Source organism: Accipiter gentilis, chromosome Z (assembly GCF_929443795.1).
Source record: "Accipiter gentilis chromosome Z, bAccGen1.1, whole genome shotgun sequence".
Lineage (NCBI taxonomy): Eukaryota > Metazoa > Chordata > Aves > Accipitriformes > Accipitridae > Astur > Astur gentilis.
In genome coordinates, this window is record NC_064919.1 from 18,596,438 (window position 1) to 18,622,474 (window position 26,037).

The window sequence follows — 26,037 nt, forward strand, 5'->3', positions numbered from 1 at the left end:
CAGCCTGTCTAGCTGAATTCACAGCCAGAAAGGCAAACATTAGCTAAAGGCGGCGAGACCTTCATCACATATTGTTATGCCTCCTTGTGTTTGCACTGTTATTCTCTGTACTACTTTTATTTCAGATGGTTAAGTGCCTCACAGCAGGGACCTCAGCTCCTCATGTCTGTAAAGCACTACATGCATTTACAATGCTCTGTAGATTATTTCTACCAAATATTAACACTGTTAGCTATTTCACCAAGCCTTGCTTTTCTTGTGAGATTGAAAGGTAGACATACACAAATGCAAATCTAGCAAGAGCTTAGCTGAGTAAACACATTTATTAAAATAGTACTCTTTGGGGTTTTTTGGTATGCAAAATATAAACATACGTGCATACACACACACACACACACACACTTCATATACGCAAGCTTTGTGTACACTACATACTGAAATTTCACAGAAGTTTCTGTCACCTAACTTCTGCCCCAACGCTTAGTTTCTGCAAAACCAAACGCAGCACCAAAGGAACTGTTTCAATAATACATGTTGTTGCTTCACTTGCTGTTTGACACTCTACTCGGAACAAATTTGAAAAGAAATGTATGCCCGCCTACCAGTTTGGATCCACTCCCAAAACTCTTTTTCTCAGCCTAACTGTAAACATGATTTTTATCTTGCATATGATGACGTTAATAATGCCCCATTAAAAATAAAACAAGTTACACGAGATGCAAGTACTGTTCCCTTCAAAAAGTCAATGGGAACTGCACCTGTTCCTCCTCCCCCAAAGCAGATTCTTTCTGCCGGTATCCCGTTTTCTGGAGGCACGCCCATGACTCTGTAGAACTCTCCCAACCTGTCTTCAACTCAGCAACTGATTTGCAAACCCAAGAAAATCTCCGACTTTCAAATCACCTTCCACTGCCTACAAATTCCCTGTCGCCACTTCGTTAGTACGGCATCGATCAGCTCTTCAACGCCGAAAACGCAGCAGAAGTTGGCATTCTGGTTAAAAAAGGGGAAGCGTGAAAAAAAAATGCCGAACGAGGCAGACGACGTTACAAACCCACATTCTTTTTATGGGGTGCCTTTACACACAGCCCGAATGAAGCAAAGGGAATTTGGCGTTTCAGAGGTACGAAAGGGTGAGCAGCGCAGCAGAACTCGGCCGGCGTGCAGGCTGACCCCGGGCCCACGCGCAGAAGCCCACGCTTGCACGTACCGCTGTTACTAAATGGCCGCCCCAACACCAGCTATTAAATGGCCGCTGCCGTACTTTCACGCAGGGCCCACGCCCCCGTCCCGGTTTTGCTCGCCCGCGGACGCTGCTGGCGGCCCGCTGGCGGGCCGGGCCTCACAGGCGGGGCCTGCCAGCAACCACCGGCACCTCTGTCACCACGCAGGCGTGGAAGCGGCGGGCGGCCGAGCCTGCCGGCCCGCCCCGGCCCCGCTCCCGGCCCGGCCGCCGGCGGGCAGGGCTGGGCGAGGCCCCGCCGCGGCCTGGCCGGCCCCTGACTCCCGCGGGTCGCCGGGACTCGGCACCGCTGCCCGCCCGCAGCCGCCGCCGCGCGGGGAGGCGGCCCCCGCCCGCCAGAGCCTGCCCTCCGCGGCCCATCGCGGGGAGGGAGCCGGGCCCGCCCGGGCCGGCCTACCTGGTAAAGCGCGGAGCCCGCGTCGGGGCGCGAGCCCACCGCCGCCACCGCCTCGCCGTGGTAGGCGCGGGCGGGCAGGGCGGCAGCCGCGCAGCGCAGGAGCCGCCGCGGGCCCAGCAGCATGGCGGCCGAGCCGAGCCGAGCCGAGCCGGTCTTCCCAGGCCTGCCGCCGCCGCCACTCCCCCCACCGTAGCCAATGGGCAGAGCGGGGCCCCGGGCGGCGGGGCCGGGCCGGGCCGGGCCGGGCCGGGCCGCCGCGTCCTTGCCCGCGCCCAGCGGCGCCCGTGAGGGGGTCGGTGCGCCGGCCCCCGCCCGCTCCGTCCCGCCGCTCGAGGGGTGGCTGTTACTTTGAGAACTAACGGTCGTAAAACGGCAAAAGCCTGTCCCGTTACAGGCCGGCGTCAGTACACCGCAACTGCGTGCTCCATCCCATCCCCCTGGCCCCGAGGTGCAAGATCACGCTGAAGAATGCCCTTTGAAAGAACGTGGAGCGTTCGCTTCGCTTTTCAGACAGGATTACGTACTTGTGCAACCTAGGAAAGCCCTTGCCCGTCTTACAGGCGCGCGTGTGTGGGGGGGTCGTCTTTAACTGCAGGAATGCTGACATGCTACGGTAAGAGTGGCAGATGTTTTAAAAATCCTAGGCTCTCTGTTCAAGGTGCTTCCTCGTTTGAAAGCTTTGCTGTTTCCCAGCATTCCAGTTTTATTTTGTTCTTAAGCAAGGCTATAGAATTTACAGAGAGAGAATACTGGGAAGTCAGATACCAGGTAAATTAAGCTCTAACCCAGAAACAAAACTACATCACCACCATCCATGCTCATGTTAAAGTGTATTCAGTCTGTTATCACCATACAAGCAGGCCTGTATGCAGCCCAGGGTTGCAGGTAGAAATTTAGCCATTAATTTAGCCCACGCTTTTGTTAACTCACTATACCTATGAGCATTTAAAAACTGCAAATGATATTCTAAGAAATGGAAACATGGGTGATATAAAATAATTTATTCACATAATTTACATACAGAATGACTACTTCTCATTGAAACAGCCTATATGTAATGATACAAGGTGTCAGAACTCTAAGCAAAGCAGTTGTATGCCACATCTTCGTAAAGTAACAGGCATTGAGATTTCACCAATCTTTTCTTACATCCTTCACCATTATAAAACTTCCATAAAACACCACAAAGTTGTCTTATCTCTATTCAAATTAAATTTGTTCTTTAAAAAAAAAAATCCTCTAACAAAGTGCATGTGATTTACTGAAGGGAACAAAATGTGTAGCCCCAATTAATAAGGTAGATAAGGCACCTTAAATCTTAGTAATGAAATAGTTAGGGTTTTTTTTTCCATGTAATATGAATGAAGCTAAAATGTACACAACTAAATGTAGTATGGTTGTCACCTCAGAAAGTACTGAGGGCAATTATTTTATAGCCACTCCCCACAAATCTATTTTTAGGCTCTGTCAGTGCAAGTGATTTAAACGTGCCACGTGTATCAGGATCAAAACACTTGCATACATAAAATAATATCTACAAGATATATAATACATAGCATTTCATGTATAGATTAATCTATTTCATAATGTTTACAGTAAGACAATATTTAGATAAACATTTCAAGTTAAATGGATTAGGCAAAGCACAAGATACTGTATGAACAGAAACTTGGTGGTGGTGTTTCTTGGGGTTTTGGCGGGGGGGGCGGGGTGGGGTGGAGGGGGCAGGAAGGTGACAGAATGCTTTCAAGTAAGTTACTTTACACTGGGACTTTTTCCATCACCTCAAGAAGATACTGCTGCTAACATCATTTGATTGACAGAGGCCTGCTAACGTAGTGGTTTGCAGTAACAGTAGCTTTTCTGTGTATCTTTCCTTATTGACAAAATTTTAAAGGCTCCTTCAGAAGCCTTGCCAATAACTTCTGAAAAGGCAAACATTCTCAAACTTCATCAAGTATTTAAAAATTAACTACTTATATGAAAATATTTACCAGTAAATGATTATCCAGCCCAAAGCTGAAGATAGGTTTCTTGAGAGCATAACAATATCTTTTAAACATCAGTTTCACGTTCATAGTAAATAATTTGTTTTGCAAAAGTACCTGCCTGGTATTAAGTAACAGGAGAAAAATTTAGACTACTTAAATCTACACACTCATTTTTGTGTAAGGAGTTACAGAATAAATATTGAATCTTTCAGTAACCACCTGACTTTGAGACTGCATGAACCTAATTACATCATAAAGACAATCTTCTTGATGAGGCAAGTAAAAAATCAGAATAAAATCTAAAGCTACACCAGCACTTTATAGCAAGTTACAGAACAAGCAGACATGCAACATGAGGAAAACCATTCAAATTCAAATGCTTCAAAGTAGCAAAGGCTCAAAGCAACCACATGGTATAGTCATGGTTTAACTCCAATCTTTGGGCTACTTTGCACAAGGCAAACCAAGGAAGATAGCAGATCTACAAACACCTACACTTAAAACCAAGGAAAAGAAATGGTATCTATCCCCTTGCTTTCAAATTTAGAAGGAAATTAGCATTTATACTAGGAAATATTAGCCTTTTCCTCCCACTCCAACAGGAGGGTTGCAATGGTTAATATTGTCTAGTTGTGTAGCATCTTTTAGTAAATTGTGTTTTTCCAGTTGTTCTCAATACATTTTTAGGGAACTAAACCCATTTGGCTTTTCAGGTTAGGATCTTTTAATTTATGTAATTAAAAACTCTTACAAAAATACATAATTTGGAGATGCTAATAAAAATACCTGCAGTGCTAAACATATCTATATATTTACTACACTACTTCCAGTATTTGCATCCTTATCTACAGAGATTACACTATACATAAAAGGTTCATTCTTCCTTCTAATGTGCTAACATAACATACTTCACAAAAAGAAGTAAAGAACTTGTATAGCCAGTACCACAAGCATTAAAATTCAAAGGGACACTTGTCACAAGATTAAGCATTTTTTCATTGCACTTTTCTGGAAGATAGTCATGCACCCATTATCAGCGTCTAAACAAGTGAAACTATAAGCCAGCAGCCACGGGTCTGGTCCAATGACATCAATGTAGTGGTTTAGACTATGTCAACATTTTAAAAGTATCCAGTTCACTTCAGAAGGAATCAGTTTCATCTTTATGGAATTTACTAACAACAGCTTGGCTGACAGTGTGTGGCATAATGAATATTAGAACAAATCAGAACTTCTTAAAAATACTCTTTTCTTGTTGCATTATACTCTCAGATCCCAGGTTTTTATAAAGCCAATTTGCTATTCTGAATCATCCACTTCCATAAAGATGTCACTGAAAAAATACTCAGATATTCTGGTTGGCTCTTCTTCTTTCTCTTGATCTTTAGCACAAAGGGGTGGCTTCTCAGATGGCTTGTTACTTGGAACCTAATAGAAAAAGAAAAGGTTGCTCTTAACAGTCTTAATCTGTTTGTGTGTGTAAGAGTGTGTGTGTGTATATGTATGTGTGTGTGTATATATACACATATATATGAACTTGAGCTTCCAATTTAGATAGGAAGATAAGCCAAAAAATTCAGAGTTTACTGAAAATGCAAAACAAGTAGATGTATATACAGAGAAGAAACAACTTAGTTCCCTTCTAAGTTTCCTAGACATGCGCAAGTCAGGATTTATTCACTGGAGCAGATAACTGTCAAAACATGAACGCTACATGCCTACCTATCCACTCCTGAGACAACTAATTCACTGTTCTTCATATCCCAAAAATGGAAGGGCATTCAAAAGTAAACACATACCACATACCGTAACTGCAGCATCAGCAGCTACATTCTTATCCTCCACAGATGATGATGCGCTTGTAGAGGGAAGGAAACAAGATTCCCTGTCATCCTTAGAGGATGGACTGGGTTTTTTTAGACTTAGCCTTGGAGTCACAATCCGAGGTTTATGGATCTTCCCTCTATTCCCTTTGGCATCTTCTGCAGATTCAGAACTACTTTTTTTGCAAATTAGAGACAAAAATCCCAATGGTTTTCGTCCACCCCTGTTGAAAAAAAATACAGTCAGGATGTCATAGGATTGCTCCGTAAAAGAAGGATGTAAGTAATACTACAGGAGTCCAATTCATTACACAGGAAACAAACACACACCTCTGAGATCCATGAAAATACTAAGAAAACCCAAAAAGTCATTCTGAGAAAGGCTTTTGTATCACTGAATATTCTGGTACAAGACTTTCTCGAAGAGTTAGAGACTTGACAATCTGCAACCCTGAGAACATAAACCTAGTATTTGCTACCAAACCAGAGCCTGTAACAAGCTACCAGATCTTCAGAAAGAGATTCCAAGAGGAATGGGGACATACTCCTAAAGGAACAAATTAAAGAAGCATCCTTCATGTAATCAATGGAAGAAGAAACTTGATTCCCAAGGATGGGGCTACAGCAGTCTGTCTTAAACACCAGAAAGAAGACTATCTGCTGCAGGGTTTCAGCGTATTAACAGCATCATACCTAGTACCAGTGAACTTATGGAAGTCACAGTAATGACAGAAATACACAGAGTACCAACTTCTTGTGTTGTTAAGAGTTTACAACTTAGAAAGTAAACTTTAAGGCAAGTATTCTGATGTTAATGCATCATCAACCCAATTCCTATGGATGTCCCAGGTACAAATAACCAGTTTTGGTGCTCACACAAGCGTAATGAAAGAGTAAATGACATGTTATGGGTTTGTGTGGCATGGGTTTTTTTGGTAGCGGGAGAGGGGCCGCCAGGGTGGCTGCTGTAAGAAGCTGTCAGAAGCTTCCCCAGCTCCAAGTTGGACCTGCTGCTGGCCCAGGGCAACCCAATCAGTGATGGTGGTAGTGCCTCTGGGAGAACAGATTTAAGAAGGGGAACCTGCAGTGAGTAGGGGGATTAGAACATGAAAGAAACCCCTATGAAGATACCGAGGTCAGTGCAGAAGGAAGGGAGGAGGTGCGCTGGAGGAGGTTGATGCCCCTGCAGCCCATGGTGAGGTGGCAGGCTGTCCCCCCCCCAGCCCATGGAGGGGAGCAGGGGAGCAGATGCCCCTGAAGATGGACATGACTCCATGGGAAAGCCTGTACTGGAGCAGCCTGTGACTGAAGATCAGCCCAAGAAAGGACCCACACCAGGGAAGTTTGTGAGGAACTGCAGCCCGTGGAGAGGACTCAGGTTGGAGAAGCTCATGAAGGGCTGTCTCCCATGGGAGGGACCCTACGGTGGAGCACGGGATGGGTGAGGAGTCCTCCCCCCAAGGAGGAAGGAGCAACAGAGACAAGGTGTGGGGACCTGACCCCAACCCCATCCCCTGTGCTGCTGGGGGGAGGAGGGAGAGAGAACTGGGAGTGGGGTTGAGCCGGGAAGGAGGAAGGGGTGGGGGGAAGGTGTCCTCAGGTTTGGTTTTACTTCCTAATATCCTTGGTTTGATTTGATTGGTAGTAAATTAAACTGATTTTGTTTCTTCCCCAAGTTGAGCCTGTCTTTTGCCCGTGACCGTAAGTGGTGAGTGATCCCTCCCAGTCCTTATCTTGACCCACGAACCTGCCTTTATATTTTCTCCTCATCCCACCAGGGCCATGGAGGGAGGAGTGAGCAAGCAGCTGTGTGGTGCCGGCTGGGCTGAAACTACAACAGACAGGATCAGAAGAGACCAGTGAAGCACCACAACCAAAACTAGTGAGCACAAAAGCAATAGACAGCAGGAACTCAAACACTTAAACAAACGCTATAGAAAGGTACATTAAAAAATCCACAGTCAGATGGATAGATAAGAGCAATATCCTTTGAGCTGTCAAGATTGAAACTCCTTTGGGGAAATGACACATCTTAAGTTAGTCCTAAAAATCCAGTGTGCTGAGTACTATACCAGTAACAAATCTTATTGGCAGAAGGACAAGAATCAAAACTAGTGGGTTGGTGCCTATGTCACAACATTAGACTGAGCTAAGGAAAACAACAATTATCCTAAAACTGTATCATAGCCAATGGATGTCTGCCTCAAAAGAGGCATCTGTCAGTGTTTAAATAGACATACCATACATCAGTAGTGTCCCTTGGCCAATTTGCTCATTTAATGAATAAAATAATTCATATTTCAAAGCAGACAGTTTGATCCTTTCTAATTTGCTTAAGGGGATAGATACTGTAACTCTTAGCCATGTAGGTCACAAACAATGGTATTGCCCTTCTTGTCACACTAAGTGGAAAAAGGATATAAAAACCTCAGTGTCCTGGTTTTAGCTGGGATAGTTAATTTTCTTCTCAGCAGCTGGTACAGTGTGTTTTGGATTTAGTGTGAGGATAATGTTGATAACACGCTGATGTTTTAGTTGTTGCTAAGTTGCACTGATCCTAAGTTTTTTTCAGTTTCCCATGTTATGCCGGCAAGCAGGTGGGCAAGAAGCTGGGAGGGAGCATTACCAGGACGGCTAACACAAACTAGCCAAAGGGATACTCCATACCATAGAATGCCATGCTCAGTTGCAAGGGGAGCTGGCTGGGAGGGGCAGGTTGCTGTTTGGGCATCGGTCAGCAGGTGGTGAGCAATTGCATTGTGCATCACTTGTATTTTCTTGCATTTTATTTCTCTCTTTTTTTTGGTTATATTCCTTTTCATTACTATTATTATTATTGTTATTAATACTATTATATTTTATTTTACTTTAGTTAAACTGTTCTTATCTCAACCCACAAGTTTTACTTTTTTTTTTTATTCTCCTCCCCATCACACTGGGAGTGGGGAGGAGTGAATGAGTGGCTGCATGGTGTTTCGTTGCTGGCTTGGGTTAAACCACAAAAGGAAACAAGGTCTTTTTTACAGAAGAGGCTGACACAACGTTATTGCATAAATACCTGAGTAATGGAGTTTTTGAAGATGATGATGCTAGGCTTCCAGTATGTTCCAACTGTCCAGATTCATGGGCATCCCCCTGCTTTCCTTGTCCACTTATTTCTGCTTTTCTGCTAGAGGCTAATCTAGACATCACCTCCTCTTCCTGTTTGGATGCTGAATTCTCAAGTTGTGCTTTCCCTAAGTTCTCCAAAGTCTGAAGTTGGCTTCTCTCAGCCAGTGGTGACATAGATTCAGGCACCAACACAGAGTTAACTTCTTTTTCCTTTGCTGAAGCCTGTGTTTTTTGAAAAGGATTCCCTGTAAAAGGAGTTGAAAGACATTCAAGGACTTCAGTTACTTAACTTCAGTGATAACACAACAGCCCAAAAGATGTGTGTGATGTCAAATTGGCTTGCACCATTAGAAGAGAAGGGCTGAATTTTTCTTCAGCTTTTTTGACATTTGTTTTTGAAGTCACCACTAAGAATTAAAAGTTAATGGTCCACAAGTCACAGACTAGAAGTGTGGTTTTACAGCAACACCCCCCCTCCTTTACAGCACACCATAGGACTCAGTCAAGTCTTCTAGGTGTTTAAGCTTCTACAATTTCCCTTTGAAGTCTCTTTCAGGGGCAAAAAGTAGTTCTCCAAACCCTTCACAGATCACTGAGGATTGCGTTGTCAGCAATTCTGCTTTCTTTCTGATTCTTCAGAGGCAGATTTCAAATAATTCAAAGCTTTCAATTACATTGCACATATATTTTTTTAAAGAGACAAATACAAAGTAAAATAAAAGAAATTATTTTGGCGTAGTATGGTTAAAGTACCAGTTAATACCTTTGATTATTAGCATCTCCAACAGATGGACATACTTGCTTACGAGAAGGTATCACGTTTAGCCAAAAAGCTTCCCAATTTCACAAATAGACCAGCTACAGCAATGTTTCTAGAATCATTATTAAATTAATAGCCATTTATGTAATCCAACACATCTAGTTTATAGCAGAAAACATGGAATGGTGGTATTAGGGTATTACTGGGAAAATTTGTTTCTTCTTTTATGGTAGATAGCCTCAGACAGGACTGTTTAGCACAATGACAACCAGTATTCAACTATGATGTATTAAGCATTTACATTCATTATACTTTGTTTTATTAGTTTAAGTTTACCTACCAGAAGCTATCATTGGAGCATTTGTGGATTTAATTGAATAACCCTGTATTTAAAAAAGAAAAAAAGAAGTTATTTCTCTATTTCTCTCAATATAGAAAAGACAATGAAAGTTGGTAAAGTCATATCGCACGTATACAGTTCTAAGAACAGGAGTGATACAGAAGACTACAACTTCAGTACAGTATCATTCATCACTTAACTCATTTCCTGAGCAGGCTTTTCAAGGAGTTCTTATGACAAATGACTCAAGACAAGGATGTCAAGATGAGAAATCAAAAAAGGAAGAGGATTGTTATCCAGTCCTTCCTAGAAAAGCTCTCTGAATCAGGTGGGGAATTACCACCCATTCCCTCACACAGATAACACTACACAGTCTTAGCCTACTCACAAAAAATCAATGGTAGTCACTGCAACAAGCTTGGTCGTATTCTAAAAGCACAGAGGGAAACTGGAAATATGCTGGCCAGTTTTTATTTGCAGCTTGTTCTTTTAAACTAATACCCACTATGTTAAAAAATGGTAGGTCCATATCTAACAACTTCATGTAACAGACACAATGAGGAATCGTAACATTGTTCAGTGAACCTAGACAGTCTGCCAGTCATCCAATACATATCCAGACTTTCCTCTCCTGCAATGTCATTGTCAGAAAGGCTGTGGGGTGAATGAACCAGATAAGACATATACCAGTCTGCCTACTAGGAAGCCTAATAAAAAAACCCCTGAGTCTACAGATTCTCCAGAGAATTAGAACTAAATCAACAGCCCCCAAACTGTTGTAGAGTTCAAAATAAAAAACAATCTGTGGGTGTTGATTTTCCTTTTAAGTTGTACAGGCAGTATATTTTTAAGCAAGTGATACCGTTAAACAATAAACATAATTAAAATGCTCTATTACATGTTATGCATCTATACTATGCATAAATACTCACTTACCAAATTATCTTCTTACCTTATAAGTGGTTTCCAAGTTACCTTCCACAGTGACAGTAGACAGAGTTTTCTTGGCAGGAGGAAAATCATTCACTTCAAGTTCAGCAGCTGACCTTTTTTGAGTCGTCTGCGAATTTGGAACAGACTCTACTGATGCACTCTCTAGTTGTTTTGTTTTTATACTGCTCTTCAAAGGTGCAGCAATTTCATCAGCTGCTGTTGTCAAGGATCCAGTGCTGTTTATATATAAAGTCATTATTGTGACTGTACAAGAAGCCAAAATTTACTTTGTATAACATTTCTGTATGGAAATTACACATGAATCCATGGTGATACTCCTTCTTGCTTAATGTCAATATTAGCTTCAAATGTACTATTTACTACTGAGAAACATTTTGCTGCGCTATCTTGAATTACAGAATTGAGTTTTTGTCATAATTGAATCTAGTTACTTTAGAAGCTGTTCTATTTGAACTCCACTTGATATTTTCATAAAATGTAAAAATATGACAACTGATTAACTGCCCTAGAAAATCCTAAAATCCATTATTATTTATATGCACAGTTGAATCTTCATCCCCATGCCCCCAAACCCTTCCACTCCCCCCTCCCCCCAGTATGATCTCAAAATACAGCAAGACATCGAGGGAAAGCATCCGAGACTAGGGAAATAGGGTAAAGCAGTAAGGGAACAGTGAGACAGAAGATGCACCCTAATTCTGCCTATCAGCAATTCTGTCCATCATTAGTTCCACAGGAGTTAGAATTCTTACACTGTGTAGCCAAAATTCATTGTGTAGCCAAAATTCACTCAAAGACCTATCCTTTGAATAACTAAGGGAATGCCATGAACATCTGATGTCATAGGGCAAGGTCCTCCACAATGATGTGGAATTGCATCACACTGCGAGTTATGATCTGAAGACTTACATTAATATAGTAATAGTATTTTTTACAACTTTGCAACACTTTCTATTCTTCAAAATGTCTTTTTACTTTGATGTGGGTTTTTTCCTCCCAAACTGACCAAGAGATTTAGTTCAACTGTAACGTTGAAATAACAATTTTGTTACACTGCATTGAAGAATACTCCTAAAAGAAACTCAAACCCTTTGTATCACAGTACACAATAGCAAACCAGCTATTATTCTGTTGAGTAATTAATTTGTTTCAGTTTTCAGCTCTTCTGCCTTTTGAACATGGCACAAACTCAAGAGAATGGTATCTGAATTTATGTCCAATGATTATCATGTTCTCCAGAAGACTACTGACACTAAAAATTTGGAGAGCAATTAATTTGCAGAGCTACTTTACAAAACTATTAAACTAATGTAAAAATACAAACATGCTTAGATTTTTCATTTCAATTACTTTTCGTTCTAAGTATCCATGGCAGAATAGACTAAGGCTGGACAAGTGACCTCTACTAAAAAAGAAGACTTGCTCTAGAGGATAAATCACAATTAAGGTTGACACCAAAATCCCAGCTAACTAGAACACTAACTGTAAACCACCGATGAGATCTTTCTCAAATCTGATTAGAGCCCTTTTCACTTTCTTAATTCTCTGACCAATCTGCCAAAATGATTTCCTCTTGCATTTCTTCTTTTGAGAAGTTCTAATCTATAATGCACATTCTGGGAACAATCAAGGTTCACAAAAACTGTTTCACTTTTCTCAAAAATAAAACATTTACCTTTCCACTGCAGTCATGCTTGTTTCACATGTACTTATTGGGCTGATAAATATTGGGGCTGGTAGTAATGGTTCTGGAGTTTGTTCCAGCAAATCAGATGCATCAAACTCTTTTGAGTCAGCTGGGATTTCCACCAACGTTAAAATGAATGTCTGTTCCTCCTCTGGACTTCTATGATCATTGTTCACTACTATAATTTTTTCAGGGAAATAAAAGCAATAACAAAAATCTGTTATTCAAGTTTGAAATTACACTGTTCTCTTCACGCCCTCCCTAACTTGAGTAATTAAATTTTAGGCACTCATTTTTCCATGGAAAAAAGTGCTGGGGATATTCTTGAGACAATATGCCTCCTTTCTTCTTAGATGAGATATGCATTGTCACCCCCTGGAGCCTATTCATTGCAGTGGAGTCCTGATTACCATTCAGAATGAAGAATATTAAAATGCCTAGTAGGGATGGAGCTTTTTAAATGGATCTTTTAGCATTAAAGAACAATTTGCAGTTTAATTAAACTTGGGTAATGGTGGTCAAATGGCCTTCTGTCTTTAATTGCAACTGTCAGGTATTAAAAGTAACTTCTTTAAATGGCAGGACTCTGACATTTTGATAGCAAACACAAGGATTTTTCCCCTCACTGCAGACTTGCAGAAGAGGACCCAAGTATAGTCTTGAATTTAATAAATTAAAAATGTAAATAATTTTGTCAACAGATGGACATGAACAGATAACTGCCAACTGCCATCCGTTAGAATGAATTTAAGGAGAAAACGTTTATAAAGTATTCAGAAGATGGAAAACAACAGTGCCGCTCCATTACTTGACAGTTCTCAGTCTTGGTGATGTAAAGCTGCTATTACTCAAACCTCAACTCACTTTGGTTCTTTATCTAATTAAATATGATTTAAGGTGCTCTGTCCCAAGATCCTTGCAGTAATAGTCTAACAACAGATGTCCAAGAGGAAGTATTAGCCCTATCTTTTGCATATGCTCTGGAGTTACAACTTTGGACTGCAGTTTCCATGTAAAGTAAATATTCTGGGCTTCTGACACAGGAATTTTCCCATACCTTAGACAAGTATTGGTTTCAAACCAGCTCCATTTCAAATTGTTTTAAGGAAAAGCAGCCATCACCTTCATACCTTTCATCACAACTAATCAGTTAGACATTAATCTGCTGACTCACTACAGCTAAAAAAAAAAAAGGTCTGGTTGTCATCTTCCTTTTTCTTCCCCTCTTCTTCTTTCTCCCCTGCTCCACACTTGCACAGCCCAGCCCTCCTACTCACACAACTCTGACACTAGCATGCACTCCACAACTTCATGAGCCACTATAGCTCACTAAGCCAGTGGAAAACCACACAGGTTCTCTCCCTCTGTCACGTTCAACTTTTGACGTCTAAGTGAGTCAGAGGCTCATAAAAGGCTCTAACAACTGCTAAACCTAGCATGAGGTAAGCAGCAGGAGCTAACAGCAGGGAGGAGAGAGCAAGAAGTTTCCCTTCCACTGATATTTAAACTTAATGAAGTATCATTCAAAAATTTCCCAAATCTAGTTTATGTTAATGAAATGTAATGATAAGAACCTAGGGAGGGAAATGGCACTATGCTGTGGGTCATTATTTTTGTTGATGAAACAGATTGATTAATCGTGTCCATGAAAACGTTTTAATTTTTTTTATTCATCTTTGTGTAACTGCAAGATATACAAGTGTGGGTTTTTGCTAACTTAGAATATATAGCACATTATACCTGAAGTCTCTTCTGTGCTGCTTACACATTGTTTTTGAGAATCCTGAGCACAAGCTTCGTTCTAGAAATAACACATTTCAAATAAAACAAGTTAATAAATTTGAGAAATAACTCTGGAAAACAGGAAAGATACAAAGCATGTCAAATGCTGAAAAGCCAAAAAAATCTAATGACATCATAATTGCATTTGTTAGCTTTTACTTTTAGCTATTCTAGATTGAAGGATATTAGCCTGACAAGACAAGAAACATGGGCAATATAAAATTTATATGCAGCTCATTGTCTGTATTGATGGTTTGTCAAAATAAATTTATACTTCTAGCAGCACAACTCTGTCACAGATGACTCACACAATAAATTGCTCAGTGGCACTAAGGAAACAAATTCCCCCAACCATTACAAAACCACTGAGTGCCAAAGAAAAACACTAAGCTTTGCAACTCACCTATCCCTTCCCTTTTATGGCATATACCTTTGCTAAAACCAAGAGTACTCCACGGCAGGTTACCCCTTCTCACACTCTCTGCTAGTCCTGTAAGAGCCAAATCATTCTTGTATGTTGTTCTAACATGAGATCAGCCTTGACACACCAACAGGTTGCACTAGGGAAACAAGCTACTACACATCAGCTGTTCCACCATAACTGCATTTACACTGAACTCAGGCAACAGTAGAAAACCTGAGGAAACTGAGAATGAACCTTTCTCTCATGAATAAATAAGATACTATGTGTTTATACCAGAACAAGGATACACAAAACACTGCAAAGAAATGGGTGTGAAAGACATACTGATTGTCCATGATAACATGCATGTAAAACTCTTAATTGGGTTTTGAAATAAATGGAAAAGAGCATAGCAAAAGATGAAGTTTGTTTTAAACAAATCAAATGAAGGTGACAATGAAAATACTGTGTTCAGCAATGACATTTTAACTTACTTTTAATTTAAACAAATATAACAGTAACAGGTCAGACTGAATGAATACTTGAGTCCTAGGTAACTTCTTCCATCAAAACTTTAAAAAAATTGCTCAAAATTTTCCTTTTTTATATATATATATATATATATATATATATATATATATAAAATCTCACTCTTATTGCTGAAATGCTATAAATCAAGGCTTGCAAAGATTAAGTTTGCCTGACGTATTAAGTTTGGTTATGCCTTTGCAAAAAAGAAAGCTTCATTCACTAGCTGAAGTACCAGGTCTTTAAATGGGTGAGTATATTTGCACTGAAAACCTCTTCCTTTACAGAATTTCAGAAACTGGGCACTTCCAGACTGTAATTAAAGTTCTTTACCTGAGTAAAGTTGATTGTGTATATATTGTGCTCAGGAGGACAACGATTTTGCTCAGGAAATCTATCCACAGAACTTTGATTTGGACAATCCTCTACTCCAAGCTGAGATTTTTCAGGTTTTGGTGATGCATTTATAGGTCTCAAGTCTCCTGAGTTTCCACAAGCATCTCTCATCTCTTTTTCTGTTCTGTAAGGTATGTATCTAGTTAATTTGAAACCAGTTGAAGATACCCTGTGCACGGGCTAAATTCTGTATAATTATTTAATATAAGGTTTATGTAGTTGCAGAGAAACAGGGCACCTCTTTAAAAACGACATCATTCTACTAAACAGAATGCAAATTGTCAAACAAGTCTACATAAAGTATTTCAGGAAAAAAGCATCCCTAACACCACTGATGGAGACTTTACTACTAAAAGCATGACCGAGCAGAAGCCTTACAAGCTCATTAACATTTCTAAATTGATCAACTCCTTAACATTTCCTTTCAGATAGTTTCATGGGAAACAATTAAGCAGCAAGGTGATTACTAAGTTCTGAAACAGCAAACTAAGTTAATGTTTTACCTCCAAAAGCTTCAGGACAACATGCAAGAGAAAAACCTTAAAAATAAAAGTCTAAACTGTACACCTAAATGCATAAACACACACAATATCTATAAGCACACTGTTTCCATTACAGACACATACTACACATGCACTTCAGCTGCATATTTTAAGACACTTTAAGAATAAAGTCATTATTAACTGGTGATCCGTCCTACCTCTCAGTTTCGTCTACTTGCTTGATAAGTTCTACACTTCTAGTTGCAGAATTATGAAGAACTGAAGAATCACCTGCAGCTGGTCTGACCTGTTCTAGTTCCACCTTCTGAATTTCAGCAGTACCTCTCAGGGTTGTAGATTCTTAAGATATACAAGAATAAAAATTTAAAGAATATTTTGTGTGTGTGCGTGTGTACATACACATGCATATTATTTTTACATATAAGCTTCTGTATATTAAAATGTATATATGTAGATGTGTATATATAAACACACTACAAAATACAATTTTGCTGTATATGTACACATGTATACATACATCTTATCTTGCCTTTGGTATGTTGTGTCTCATCTTGCCTTTGGTATGTTGTATGTTTTGCCAGTGATATGAAGATAATTAAGAGTTTAAATACCACCTTTTTTTGTAACTGCTTTAAGAATACGGAAACAATTCTGTATATCTCCCTTCTGGTTTTAATAGAAGGGAAAGACAGTAATAATAGAAAAAAGTACATTGTATTGTATTGTATTTCTGTAATCGGCAGTCCAGTAATATAAGGGCTTTCCAGGTAATTTAAGACATGCATGGAAAAACTGCTATTCAGATTTCATTTAATTTTATACTGAAAGGTATACTTATGTACAAAACTATACCATACATGGATGCCCCACATTACAGTGGTGACAAATCACCTGTGAACATGAACAGAAGGTGAAGACTTCCAGCTTAGTTTCATTTCATGAAGAGATGTAAACCCACCAGAAGAAACCATTTTCAGAACTCTAGGATAAGAAACAGGCTTACCACTTTCAACTTGCTCTATTTGTTCCACTGGTACATTTGTATTAAGTGACTCCTGAATTATGTTTTCATTGGACCTCAATACTCCAAAGGCTGGCTCAGGCTTCAGGTGTCTGCCCCTTGTCAGTCTCATACTATTCACTGTAGGGAAAGAGCTATCACTGCAAGTAAAAAGGAAAAATGCCATCAATATAGTTCTTGATTTTTGACAGTTAGTGCAGAGAAGAAGTAAGAGAGATGGAACAGATGAGATAATGGAGAGCTGAAATACAGGGTACAGGTGGCAGAGGAGACAGAAGACTATTTGGCAGAACAAAAAAGAAAGACCATCTGGGAATTGGAACAGGCAGGTTGTTGTGGTTTAACCCCAGCTGGCAACTGAGCACCATGCAGCCGCTTGCTCACTCCCCCCACCCCCAGTGGGATGGAGGAGAGAATCGGGGGGTGGGGTGGAGGAGAGTAAAACTTGTGGGTTGAGATAAGAACAGTTTAATAGGACAGAAAAGGAAGGGAAAGTCATACTACTATTACTACTAAAAGAATATACAGAACCAGTGATGCACAATGCAATTGCTCACCACCTGCTGACCAATGCCCAGCCAATCCCCAAGCCGTTGTGCCCCCTGGCAAACTCCTCCCAGTTTATATACTGGGCATGATGTAATATGGTATGGAATACCCCTTTAGCTCATTTGGGTCAGCTGTCCTGGCTGTGTCCCCTCCCAGTTTCTTGTGCACTCCCAGACTCCACTGGCAGGGCAGTATGAAAAGCTTACAAGTCCTTGACTTAGTATAAACACTGCTTAGCAACAACTAAAACACCAGTGTGTTATCAACATTATTCTCATCCTAAATCAAAACCACAGCTTTATACCAGCTACTAAGAAGAAAATTAACTTTATTCCAGCCGAAACCAGGACACAGGTATACTGCAAACTAGGATGTTCCCTACCTACAGAAAAAAAATGAGAATTGAAGTATTTAAAAAACATGAGAAGATCAGAAATTTAACTCTGATCACATGGTAGTAAGTTCTGATTAATAATACAATAAAAGAGCCACTGGACTTAAAATATCTTTGATTATAATTTTTTAGAGGAGCATAATCTGATAGTTTGTTCAAGCAATCAACAAATTAAATAGTCTTTCAAATAATACATGATCACCAGAAGATTTTTTCTGAAAAGGTGTTCTATAAAGCTGTTTCAACATTCACAAATGTTTGCACAAAATTAAAAAACATAAAGCATTAAAAAACATAATGATAGAAGATCAGCTGGTTCCTTGACATCCCTTTGCTCTAAATCTTTGATGTACATCCCACGGCAGCAGTGACACTTAAGCAATTTGCCGTGGCCTGATTAGCTGTGAAGTACTTCAGGAAAATGAGCTTCATAATTAACAGTGATACACACCAACTAAGCCTGAATATTCTTTTCTCCCCCCACCAGGGTAAACTTAACTTCAGGAGTGAAGAACAAGTTCTACGTCCCCAAAATTATACACCAACATCTCACAAAAGTTGCAAGAAAGAGACAAGAGAGGTTTTCCAGATTACATACCAAGTTACAGAAACTGAGAAACATTCACTAAAGCAAGACTGCTTGCAATTCAGTAAAAATGCCAGAAAGAACCTAGCAAAAGCAAGCAGTGTCAGAGGATCTATCTCCCTAAAGAAAATGAAGTAGTAATTTCACCTGGTATCTGTAGCATTTTTCTCAAAATATTCTTCGACACCTATTCTTGTGCCAGTGCTTTGATCCTCTACATTAATGTTGCTTCCATTCTCAGAAGGGACCAATTCCTTGGTAGAAGTGTCTGAATAAAGTAAATATTGATTAGAAGTTCTATTTTGTTTGGAGTAGGCGTGGGTTACAAGGCTATTGGCAATGTCCAACTCATCTTTAGCGGGTAACACGGGTGTCCATTCTGGTTAGAACAATAAACAAAATAGAAAAGCATAACTTAAAAGACTCAGGTTTGGCATGTACATAAAGCTATTTTACAGATGTTCAGCTTCAAACCTCATTTAACAAAGTCTGCATTCTCCAAAGACGCAAATTCAAATCCCTGGTAAACGCAGTCCTAAGATCACACTTTTGATAGTAAGAATGCAGAAACTAAGATTCAACCAATGAAAGCAAATAATAAATTCTAAATAAAAGTCTATAAAAAAAAATAGACTAAACCCAGGTAATTTCAGGCTGTAGCTAGTTAGGCAGAAAAAGCTATGCTTCACATTAAAGGACTGGAAAGTCCACTGATAGTTATGGTCATTTAAGCCCGATTCCTTTCTTTTGTCCAATTTATGTGACCAGATTAATTCAAACATGTTCTTCCTAAAACAGGTCTCAGAAACACACTTCTAGCACAGTGATGCAGTTGGCAATATCCAGTAAGGTGCCGTTTTCCAGACAACCTGCATTGCCTAGTCTCACTACGTGTTACAATTCAGCAGGACTAAAAACATAAAAGACTCTTTTGATCTCCTGCTATGCACAGGCATGTGGAAGAAGAGCTTTGCAGCCACTGCTCCATCCATCCTTAAGTGGACCCAGAAAGTACAAGCAAGGCTTTGTCCCATAAATCATATCATACCTTCAGTAATTGTTTTTAACTGGAACATAGGATCACCCATTGCAAGTAAAGTCATGGCAGCTTCAGTGCTTCCATCATTAATTCCTGCAAAGTTGTTCACACACATTACAAGTCACAAGCACTTTAACCAGAAATCCACTTACCCATATTCAAAAAGCATTTGACACTATCATCAATATAGTGAAGTACGTATTTTTTAAATTGCTGTCATTCATGGATCAACATGCTTGTAGACAGACAGCAATTCTCACCTACTAAATTCAAACTATTGTAAAGACACTGAGCAGCAACATTATTCCCTTTAATAGCATACTGGGTACAGGTGGCATGGTGTTGGCAGCAGGGGGGCCGCCCTGGACACAGCCAGTTCCAGCTGACCCATCACAGGACACAGCTAAGCCTGTCAGCCAAGACAGTGGCACCTTTGGGAAACAGATTTAAGAAAGGGGAAAATGTTGCATAGCAGTGAGGAGTGAGGGAAAAAGTGTCAGAAACAACCCTTCAAACAAACACCAAGGTCAGTAAGGAAAGAAGAGGAGGAGGTGCTCCATATGTGGGAGCAGAGATTCCCCTGTAACCTGTGGAGGAGACCTTAGTGGAGCAGACAGATATTCCCTGAAGCAACTGCATCCTGTAGAGGACCCAACATGGAGCAGACTTATCCTGAAGGACTGTACCCCACAGGCAAGGCCCCAGATGGGAGCAGGGGAAGAGCATGAAGAGGAAGAAGCAGCAGAGATGAAGTGTTAGGAACTGACTGCAACCCCCATTCCCCATCCCCCTGTGCCCCTTGTGGGGAGGAGTGAGAGGAATGGGAAATGAAGGTGTGAACTTGAGCCTAAGAAGGTGGGGAGGGAAAGGTGTTTTAGTTTTTGCCTTTGTTTCTCACCATCCTACTCTATTTTGTTTGGCAATAGATTAAATTTGTTTTCCGCAAATTGAGTCTGTTTTGGTAAGTGATCTCCTTGTCTTTATCTCAACCCAGGAGCTTTTCCATTTTATTTTCTCCCCTCAACCTGTTGAAGAGGAAGAGTGGGAGAGCAGCTGGGTGGACATCTTGCAGTCGGCCAAGGTCAGCCCACCACAAATGGAAAAGACAGAGGTAGCAGTTTAATCACAGAAATCTATAACCTATAGTGTTGATCCACATTCTAGTTGAGACTCCCAATTCCTAATCTCTATCCACAATACATCCCTTTGCCTATTACTAACTGGTCATATCCAACACAACATTTCCATCCTCCAAAACTGTTGTACTGAAATAAATCAGAAGAACAAAATAGGCTTCCCCTCCTTCAAATAAGACAGTAGCCTACTCAATTTCCAGTGCCTAGGAAGATGTATTGAGAATGTATTTAAATTTACAAGTGAAAGCTATTCTAAAAATTAATAGATCCCTAAGAGTTTGTAACGTATCTCATATGGTAAGAACACTTGCTTCTGGAAGACTGTGATCAAAGTCTGTCACACATGCTATTTTACCAGTTCAGGATATTAAAGTCACAGACCACAGAGATGACAAAGCTATGAATCTGCCCACTCTTTGTATCACTCAGTCACATGTCAAGCAAGCTGCAAGTAAGCACTTGCAAAGTTTCCTCTTCTGGTACAACTAACCAGAGCATGGGAAAGTGATAGACAGAATACACAAAAGGCACATTCTGACCCTTGCAATGCTTGGTCCCCCTACTTGATAGAGAACAGCAAGAAAGAAAACAGTTTAAATCTCCAAAACATAAAAGCATCCAGTATCTCATGAGCAGGTTTTTTTATAAGATACATAAACCTCCAAACTTCCAGCAAGAATAACTACGTATGGGTAAGCAAGTTAATGGGAAGGATACGAACAGGACTGTTTCATATCTACCTTTGTCCACCTCTGGATTTTCATGTACAGTTGTTTCCTTAAATAAAAAGAAAAGCAATATCAAAGTTGTATAAAAAAATGAGTCCACAATTTTAATTTAATGCTTACAGGTAAATTCTCTGCCTAAAGGTTACCCTGGCTTTGAAAGGGTATTTTAAAGGGTAACAATATTTACTTACATAGTTTTCCCATAGCTGTGTCCCTCATATCTGTGAGACTGCTATTAAGCTATACTGTTACAAGCAGACACGGCAACCTGACACTGTCCACATAGGTCTGTATGTGCTATGAAACAAAAAGCAAAAAAAAACCCAACAACAACAACAAAAGACATTCTTACAGCTGTTGAGGTGTTTACTTTTTCCTCCCTCTCTACCACTGGCTGGACAGATGCATGCGAGAGACTTTCAACATCAGTAGCCACCTGCACATCTGGTATATTCACAACTATTTCCAGCTGTAAAAATAATTTTAAAAGTATTTCAGTTCACCAGCTCCAAAAGAAAATTTGTCAAATGCAAATTTTTATAAACCACATATACTTACCAGATCTTGAACATTTAGTGGGATCCTTCCCAAAAATCAAGTCTTATACTACATACCTTCTGATTTAAGAAGGCAGCAGTTCTATGAACTGGAGGCAGAACTGGTAGTGCTGCTTGTAACTAACTGGAAGCATCAGACCTTGTTTCTAGTTGTTTATTACTCCACCAAACTAAGTTATGCAGCTGAGATCTTTTATGGTGGCTGTTTACCTCAAATGGATTTTGTTAGTTTTCACACTTTTTCTGCTTTTTAAGTCTTCAGGAAGGAAAAACAGTCCAGCCTTTTTCCAAAGTAAGACCAGGGAATACACCCCCACAGACACCCACCCACCATTTTAGCTATGATTCTTTTTTTCTTCTTCAACACTTTCAGTCTTTCACTTCTCAGTCTTTTCACTGAGAACTTCAGACATTTAGCGTTTTCAGAAATGAGAACTTGACATATGCCAGGAAGCCTAGAGTATTTGCAGTGAGGTTCTTATGAAAAACAGTGGTCAATCTGGGTAGCTTTCAAAGGCTTGCACTTTTACAGATACTTTCTACTGATCTATTTAAGTTTGGCAACAGCTGAGTCTTCAGGCATCTAACTTTATCACTTATTCATGGCTCCTCTGTGTTAAACCAGGAAACTTGATCATCATCCCCCACACATAATATATTCCACATCTTTGAAATGAAGGAATTGAGCAAAACTTTCTGTGCAACAACTTTGCTGTCCATTATTATTCTAGAGGCTCCCTTAGTGTATTGACTGAGCTTTAAATTCTCTTGCTGTTTCACCCAGAGAAAGAAACAATGTGATTAATTCAGGAGACAAAAAAGCAGGATTTCAATGGGAGAAGAGAGCAAGATGACTAGTAGTAGTAAGCAAAAAGAATTGCAGTGAATAGGAAGAATTAGTGATGAAGATCTGAGGTATGAATGGAACAGTCTGGATAAACAGATTTGGAATGAAGCAAAAAGAAAGGAAAACAAAGAGCTGTGAAGACACATCACTGGGATAAGACAGGCTAAAAGGGACAAAAAATGCAAAGAAGTCATGCTGAATGATAGGTAAAAAAATAGAAAAATGTCTAAACCTTTCAGCACAGCCCACTTCAAGGCCTTGAACAGAGTCCACTGTTCCCAAACCTCAACAGCTCCCTGATGACAAAAAAGTATGCCATTTCCTCTACTAGACATGATACCAAGTCTTGCTACAGTCTTGCAGTCCTGAGTTTTATTCTAGTCTAAGAGTACAATTAAAACGTAGGCCTGCACTCTAGGCTTAAAATTTCCAACTCTACAAATGGTCCATGAAAGAGTCAAAACATACGGTTTTTGAAAAAATAGACACAGATGTAGATGGTATCTCACTTGCAGGGACCAACGCCCATGCATCTACCCATGCCAAACAGAGCAGGAACACCCCTGAATGGACTGCAGCCCATGGAGGGCCCACGCTGGAACACGGACAAGGAATGGAGTCCATTCCATTGCAGTGTCAAACTCTACAGCCTGAACCAAAGGGACAAGTGCTGGAGATTTAAATGGATATACGTTTAAACTTTTTTTAATCCATTGAGTTGTATCCTATAGTAAGTACTATAGCAAGAACAACATGAATCAAGGGAAGACAAGCCCCACAAGAAACAAGGCAAGTGCAGCAGTGACCAACCTGGTGGTTTTGGTGCCCAAAAACTCAACACAACATGCCACCCCTCCTAAGCAATCACATTAATACATGTAGCCAAAGGCATGGACTAAATGTCCATCAAATGTCATTTGAGTTATTTTAAGGGGGTGGCCCACAGACCAAGGGAATGATATCCATGTATCTATCCAAGGACAGGAAGAGAAGTTGTGGTTAATAAGGATGTATTGGATAGTGTAGGACCTGAGCATGACACAAATGGTATGAAATAAAGAGTGAAGGCTGTACTGGGCATGGCTGGGATGAAGTTAATTTTCTTCAGAGTGGCCCACATGATGCTGTGTTTTGGATTTATAACTACAACAGTGTTGAAAACACACCAGTGTTTTTGCTATTGCTGAACAGCGCTTGCACAACGTCAAAGCTTTTGTTTTCCTACTCTTTGCTCCAGCAAGTAGGCTGGGGCTGGGCAAGAGGTCAAGAGAGCACACAGCTGGGACAGCTGACCCATAATGAACGAAGGGATATTCCATATCATATAATGCCATGCTTAGCAATAAAAGCTCAGGGAAAGGAGGAGGAAGAGGAGGGCATTTGTGGTCTTCCAGAGTAATTCTTACATTGGCTGAGGCCTTGTTTTCCAGGAATTGGCCTGCCAATGCAAAGTAGTGAATAAATTCCTTATTTTGCTTTGCTTTCATATGCAGCTTTTGCTTCACCTATTGAACTGTCTTTATATGAAACCTTCCTTCTCTTTTCTCCTAGTCCCACAGGAGAGGGGAGTGAGCACGCAGCTGTCTGTGTGCCTGGCTGTGGGTCAGGGTCAGCCCAACAACACAGTTAAAAGTTTCTTGGTGAGGGGGAGACCAGATACAGAAACATCTCCCTCATTCCCTCATTTCCTAACATTCAAATGTAAAATTGAAATGCTCCACGTGTTCCACCTTGGGCCTCAAAGCACATAGTAAGCATGGTAGTCTGTGCCTACATTCAATCCCAATAAACAAACTGGTGAGCACCCTGCAGACCTATATACAGTTTGTAAACATAACTGGAACTTAGACTGATGTCTTATTCTGTTCAAAACCAAGTGCATGTACCAAGTAACATCCCTGCTACTCTGAAGGCCATTCATTATGAATTAAACTAAATTGGGATAAACCCCAAGTATTCGGAGATGCAATTAGAATAAAAGCTGTTTAAACGATCAAAACAAAACTACGTAAGCAGAACCCAGCTACATGATACCTCCTCCATGGTTTCCTCTATCTGAACAGGAACAGGTTTTGGAGATCGAAGACCTATAGGAACAAACACTGGAGCTTTGTTTACTTCCTCCGGTGCAAAGCTTTCATCTTCATCATCAGGCTCGAAGTCATCTGGCTCCTCCTCCTCCTCCTCTTGAGAAGCCCGGAGGGTCACCAAGGTTATCTTTGAACTTCTGTGCTTCTTCCCAGATTTCCTTCTATGTGTAGTTTTCAAACTTTTACCTCTAGTAGCACTTAGTTTAACTTCTTGCCTTTGATTCCACTTCTCACTGCAATCAGCCTCACATTCAGAGGCAGAAGAAGCAGCAGTTCTTAGCTCCAAGACATGTTTTGGCAGTGCTATCCATTTTGATGACCTTCTGGACAACCTTCTAAAGTACAGAGCAAAAGCATGTTTAAAAAAACAATGAAGTCCAAGACATTCCAAAAAAAGGGGTACCACAAATCAAAATAAAAGTCAATGAATAAAAATGGATCGTGACCAACAATAGAATCTATTTACTTTCTAACATACAGTGACAAAAATGCATTCACATACAATTTAATCAGAAATAACATGTATGCACAAAGTACTGATGTGTATTAAGCAGTTTCAGAGTGTTGGAAAGCTGCGCAATTAAATTTACAAGATACAGAATTCTTTGATTAGAAAAGGATGCATTCATTTTCATTTTGAGGGATGTAGAAGTCACATGATTTTACGCCATGAGAACATTTCCAGTTCTCTTTTGCTAAAGCTATACTAGAAGCCCAAACTAGGATACTTAAGTTGATCAGACTGATGTCTAGAAACTAGAACTGTTAGATGATAATTAGTTATCTGGTCTGGTTTCTCAGACAGCAATCTCTTCAATAATCAGCTGCTTACTGTTTCCCCTCCTCAAAATGATGGGCATGACTACTTTGGGTACCAAAAGTAATTCCAAACTTCCCCCTAAAAACATCCTCCTTGGTAAACTGGTGGGGAGGGAAAAAAATAGCAGCAGAGAACACTTCCAGCACAGTTTGTTTAGGTTAATCCCACAATCCCTGTGGCCCCAATATGGGTACTTCACAGTCCTTCCCTTTAAAATCAGGAATTCCTGTTGAAACCAAAGGTGGACCCTGGTATGGAGTGGTGGGAGCGCTGGCTGTGTTCATTTTATGAGAGTGCAGGCAGGGTAAGAGACATACGGCTATCTGTATGCATCTAGTAGAGTTCAGATGGA

At 40.3% G+C, this 26,037-nt stretch overlaps 2 protein-coding genes across 16 annotated transcripts in view; both read right to left on the minus strand.

The window, feature by feature from the left end:
• Positions 1-1,808, minus strand: part of MCCC2 (methylcrotonyl-CoA carboxylase subunit 2) — a 48,353-nt gene extending 46,545 nt beyond the window's left edge. The window contains exon 1 of one of the 2 annotated variants that reach the window (XM_049795888.1): positions 1,641-1,808. In XM_049795888.1, coding sequence (XP_049651845.1) covers positions 1,641-1,763 — 123 coding nt within the window. In that variant the 5' untranslated portion in view covers positions 1,764-1,808. Of the gene's footprint in view, positions 1-758; positions 1,041-1,640 lie in introns of those variants that run through there. The other variant, XM_049795889.1, reaches the window with a different exon arrangement.
• Positions 1,809-2,626: 818 nt separating this feature from the next.
• The window catches only part of BDP1 (B double prime 1, subunit of RNA polymerase III transcription initiation factor IIIB), a 58,778-nt gene continuing 35,367 nt past the window's right edge, over positions 2,627-26,037 (minus strand). For 11 of the 14 annotated variants that reach the window (XM_049795019.1, XM_049795021.1, XM_049795018.1 and 8 more), the window contains 15 exons: positions 24,810-25,200; positions 21,724-21,840; positions 21,384-21,420; positions 19,517-19,600; positions 18,616-18,847; positions 16,922-17,079; positions 16,116-16,257; positions 15,353-15,539; positions 14,047-14,107; positions 12,295-12,484; positions 10,618-10,834; positions 9,666-9,708; positions 8,513-8,810; positions 5,438-5,678; positions 2,627-5,059 (listed from right to left, as the gene is read on the minus strand). In XM_049795019.1, the coding sequence (XP_049650976.1) occupies positions 4,931-5,059; positions 5,438-5,678; positions 8,513-8,810; positions 9,666-9,708; positions 10,618-10,834; positions 12,295-12,484; positions 14,047-14,107; positions 15,353-15,539; positions 16,116-16,257; positions 16,922-17,079; positions 18,616-18,847; positions 19,517-19,600; positions 21,384-21,420; positions 21,724-21,840; positions 24,810-25,200 (2,527 nt within the window). In that variant the 3' untranslated portion in view covers positions 2,627-4,930. Of the gene's footprint in view, positions 5,060-5,430; positions 5,679-8,512; positions 8,811-9,665; positions 9,709-10,617; positions 10,835-12,294; positions 12,485-14,046; positions 14,108-15,352; positions 15,540-16,115; positions 16,258-16,921; positions 17,080-18,615; positions 18,848-19,516; positions 19,601-21,383; positions 21,421-21,723; positions 21,841-24,809; positions 25,201-26,037 lie in introns of those variants that run through there. The other 3 variants (XM_049795022.1, XM_049795024.1, XM_049795030.1) reach the window with 3 other exon arrangements.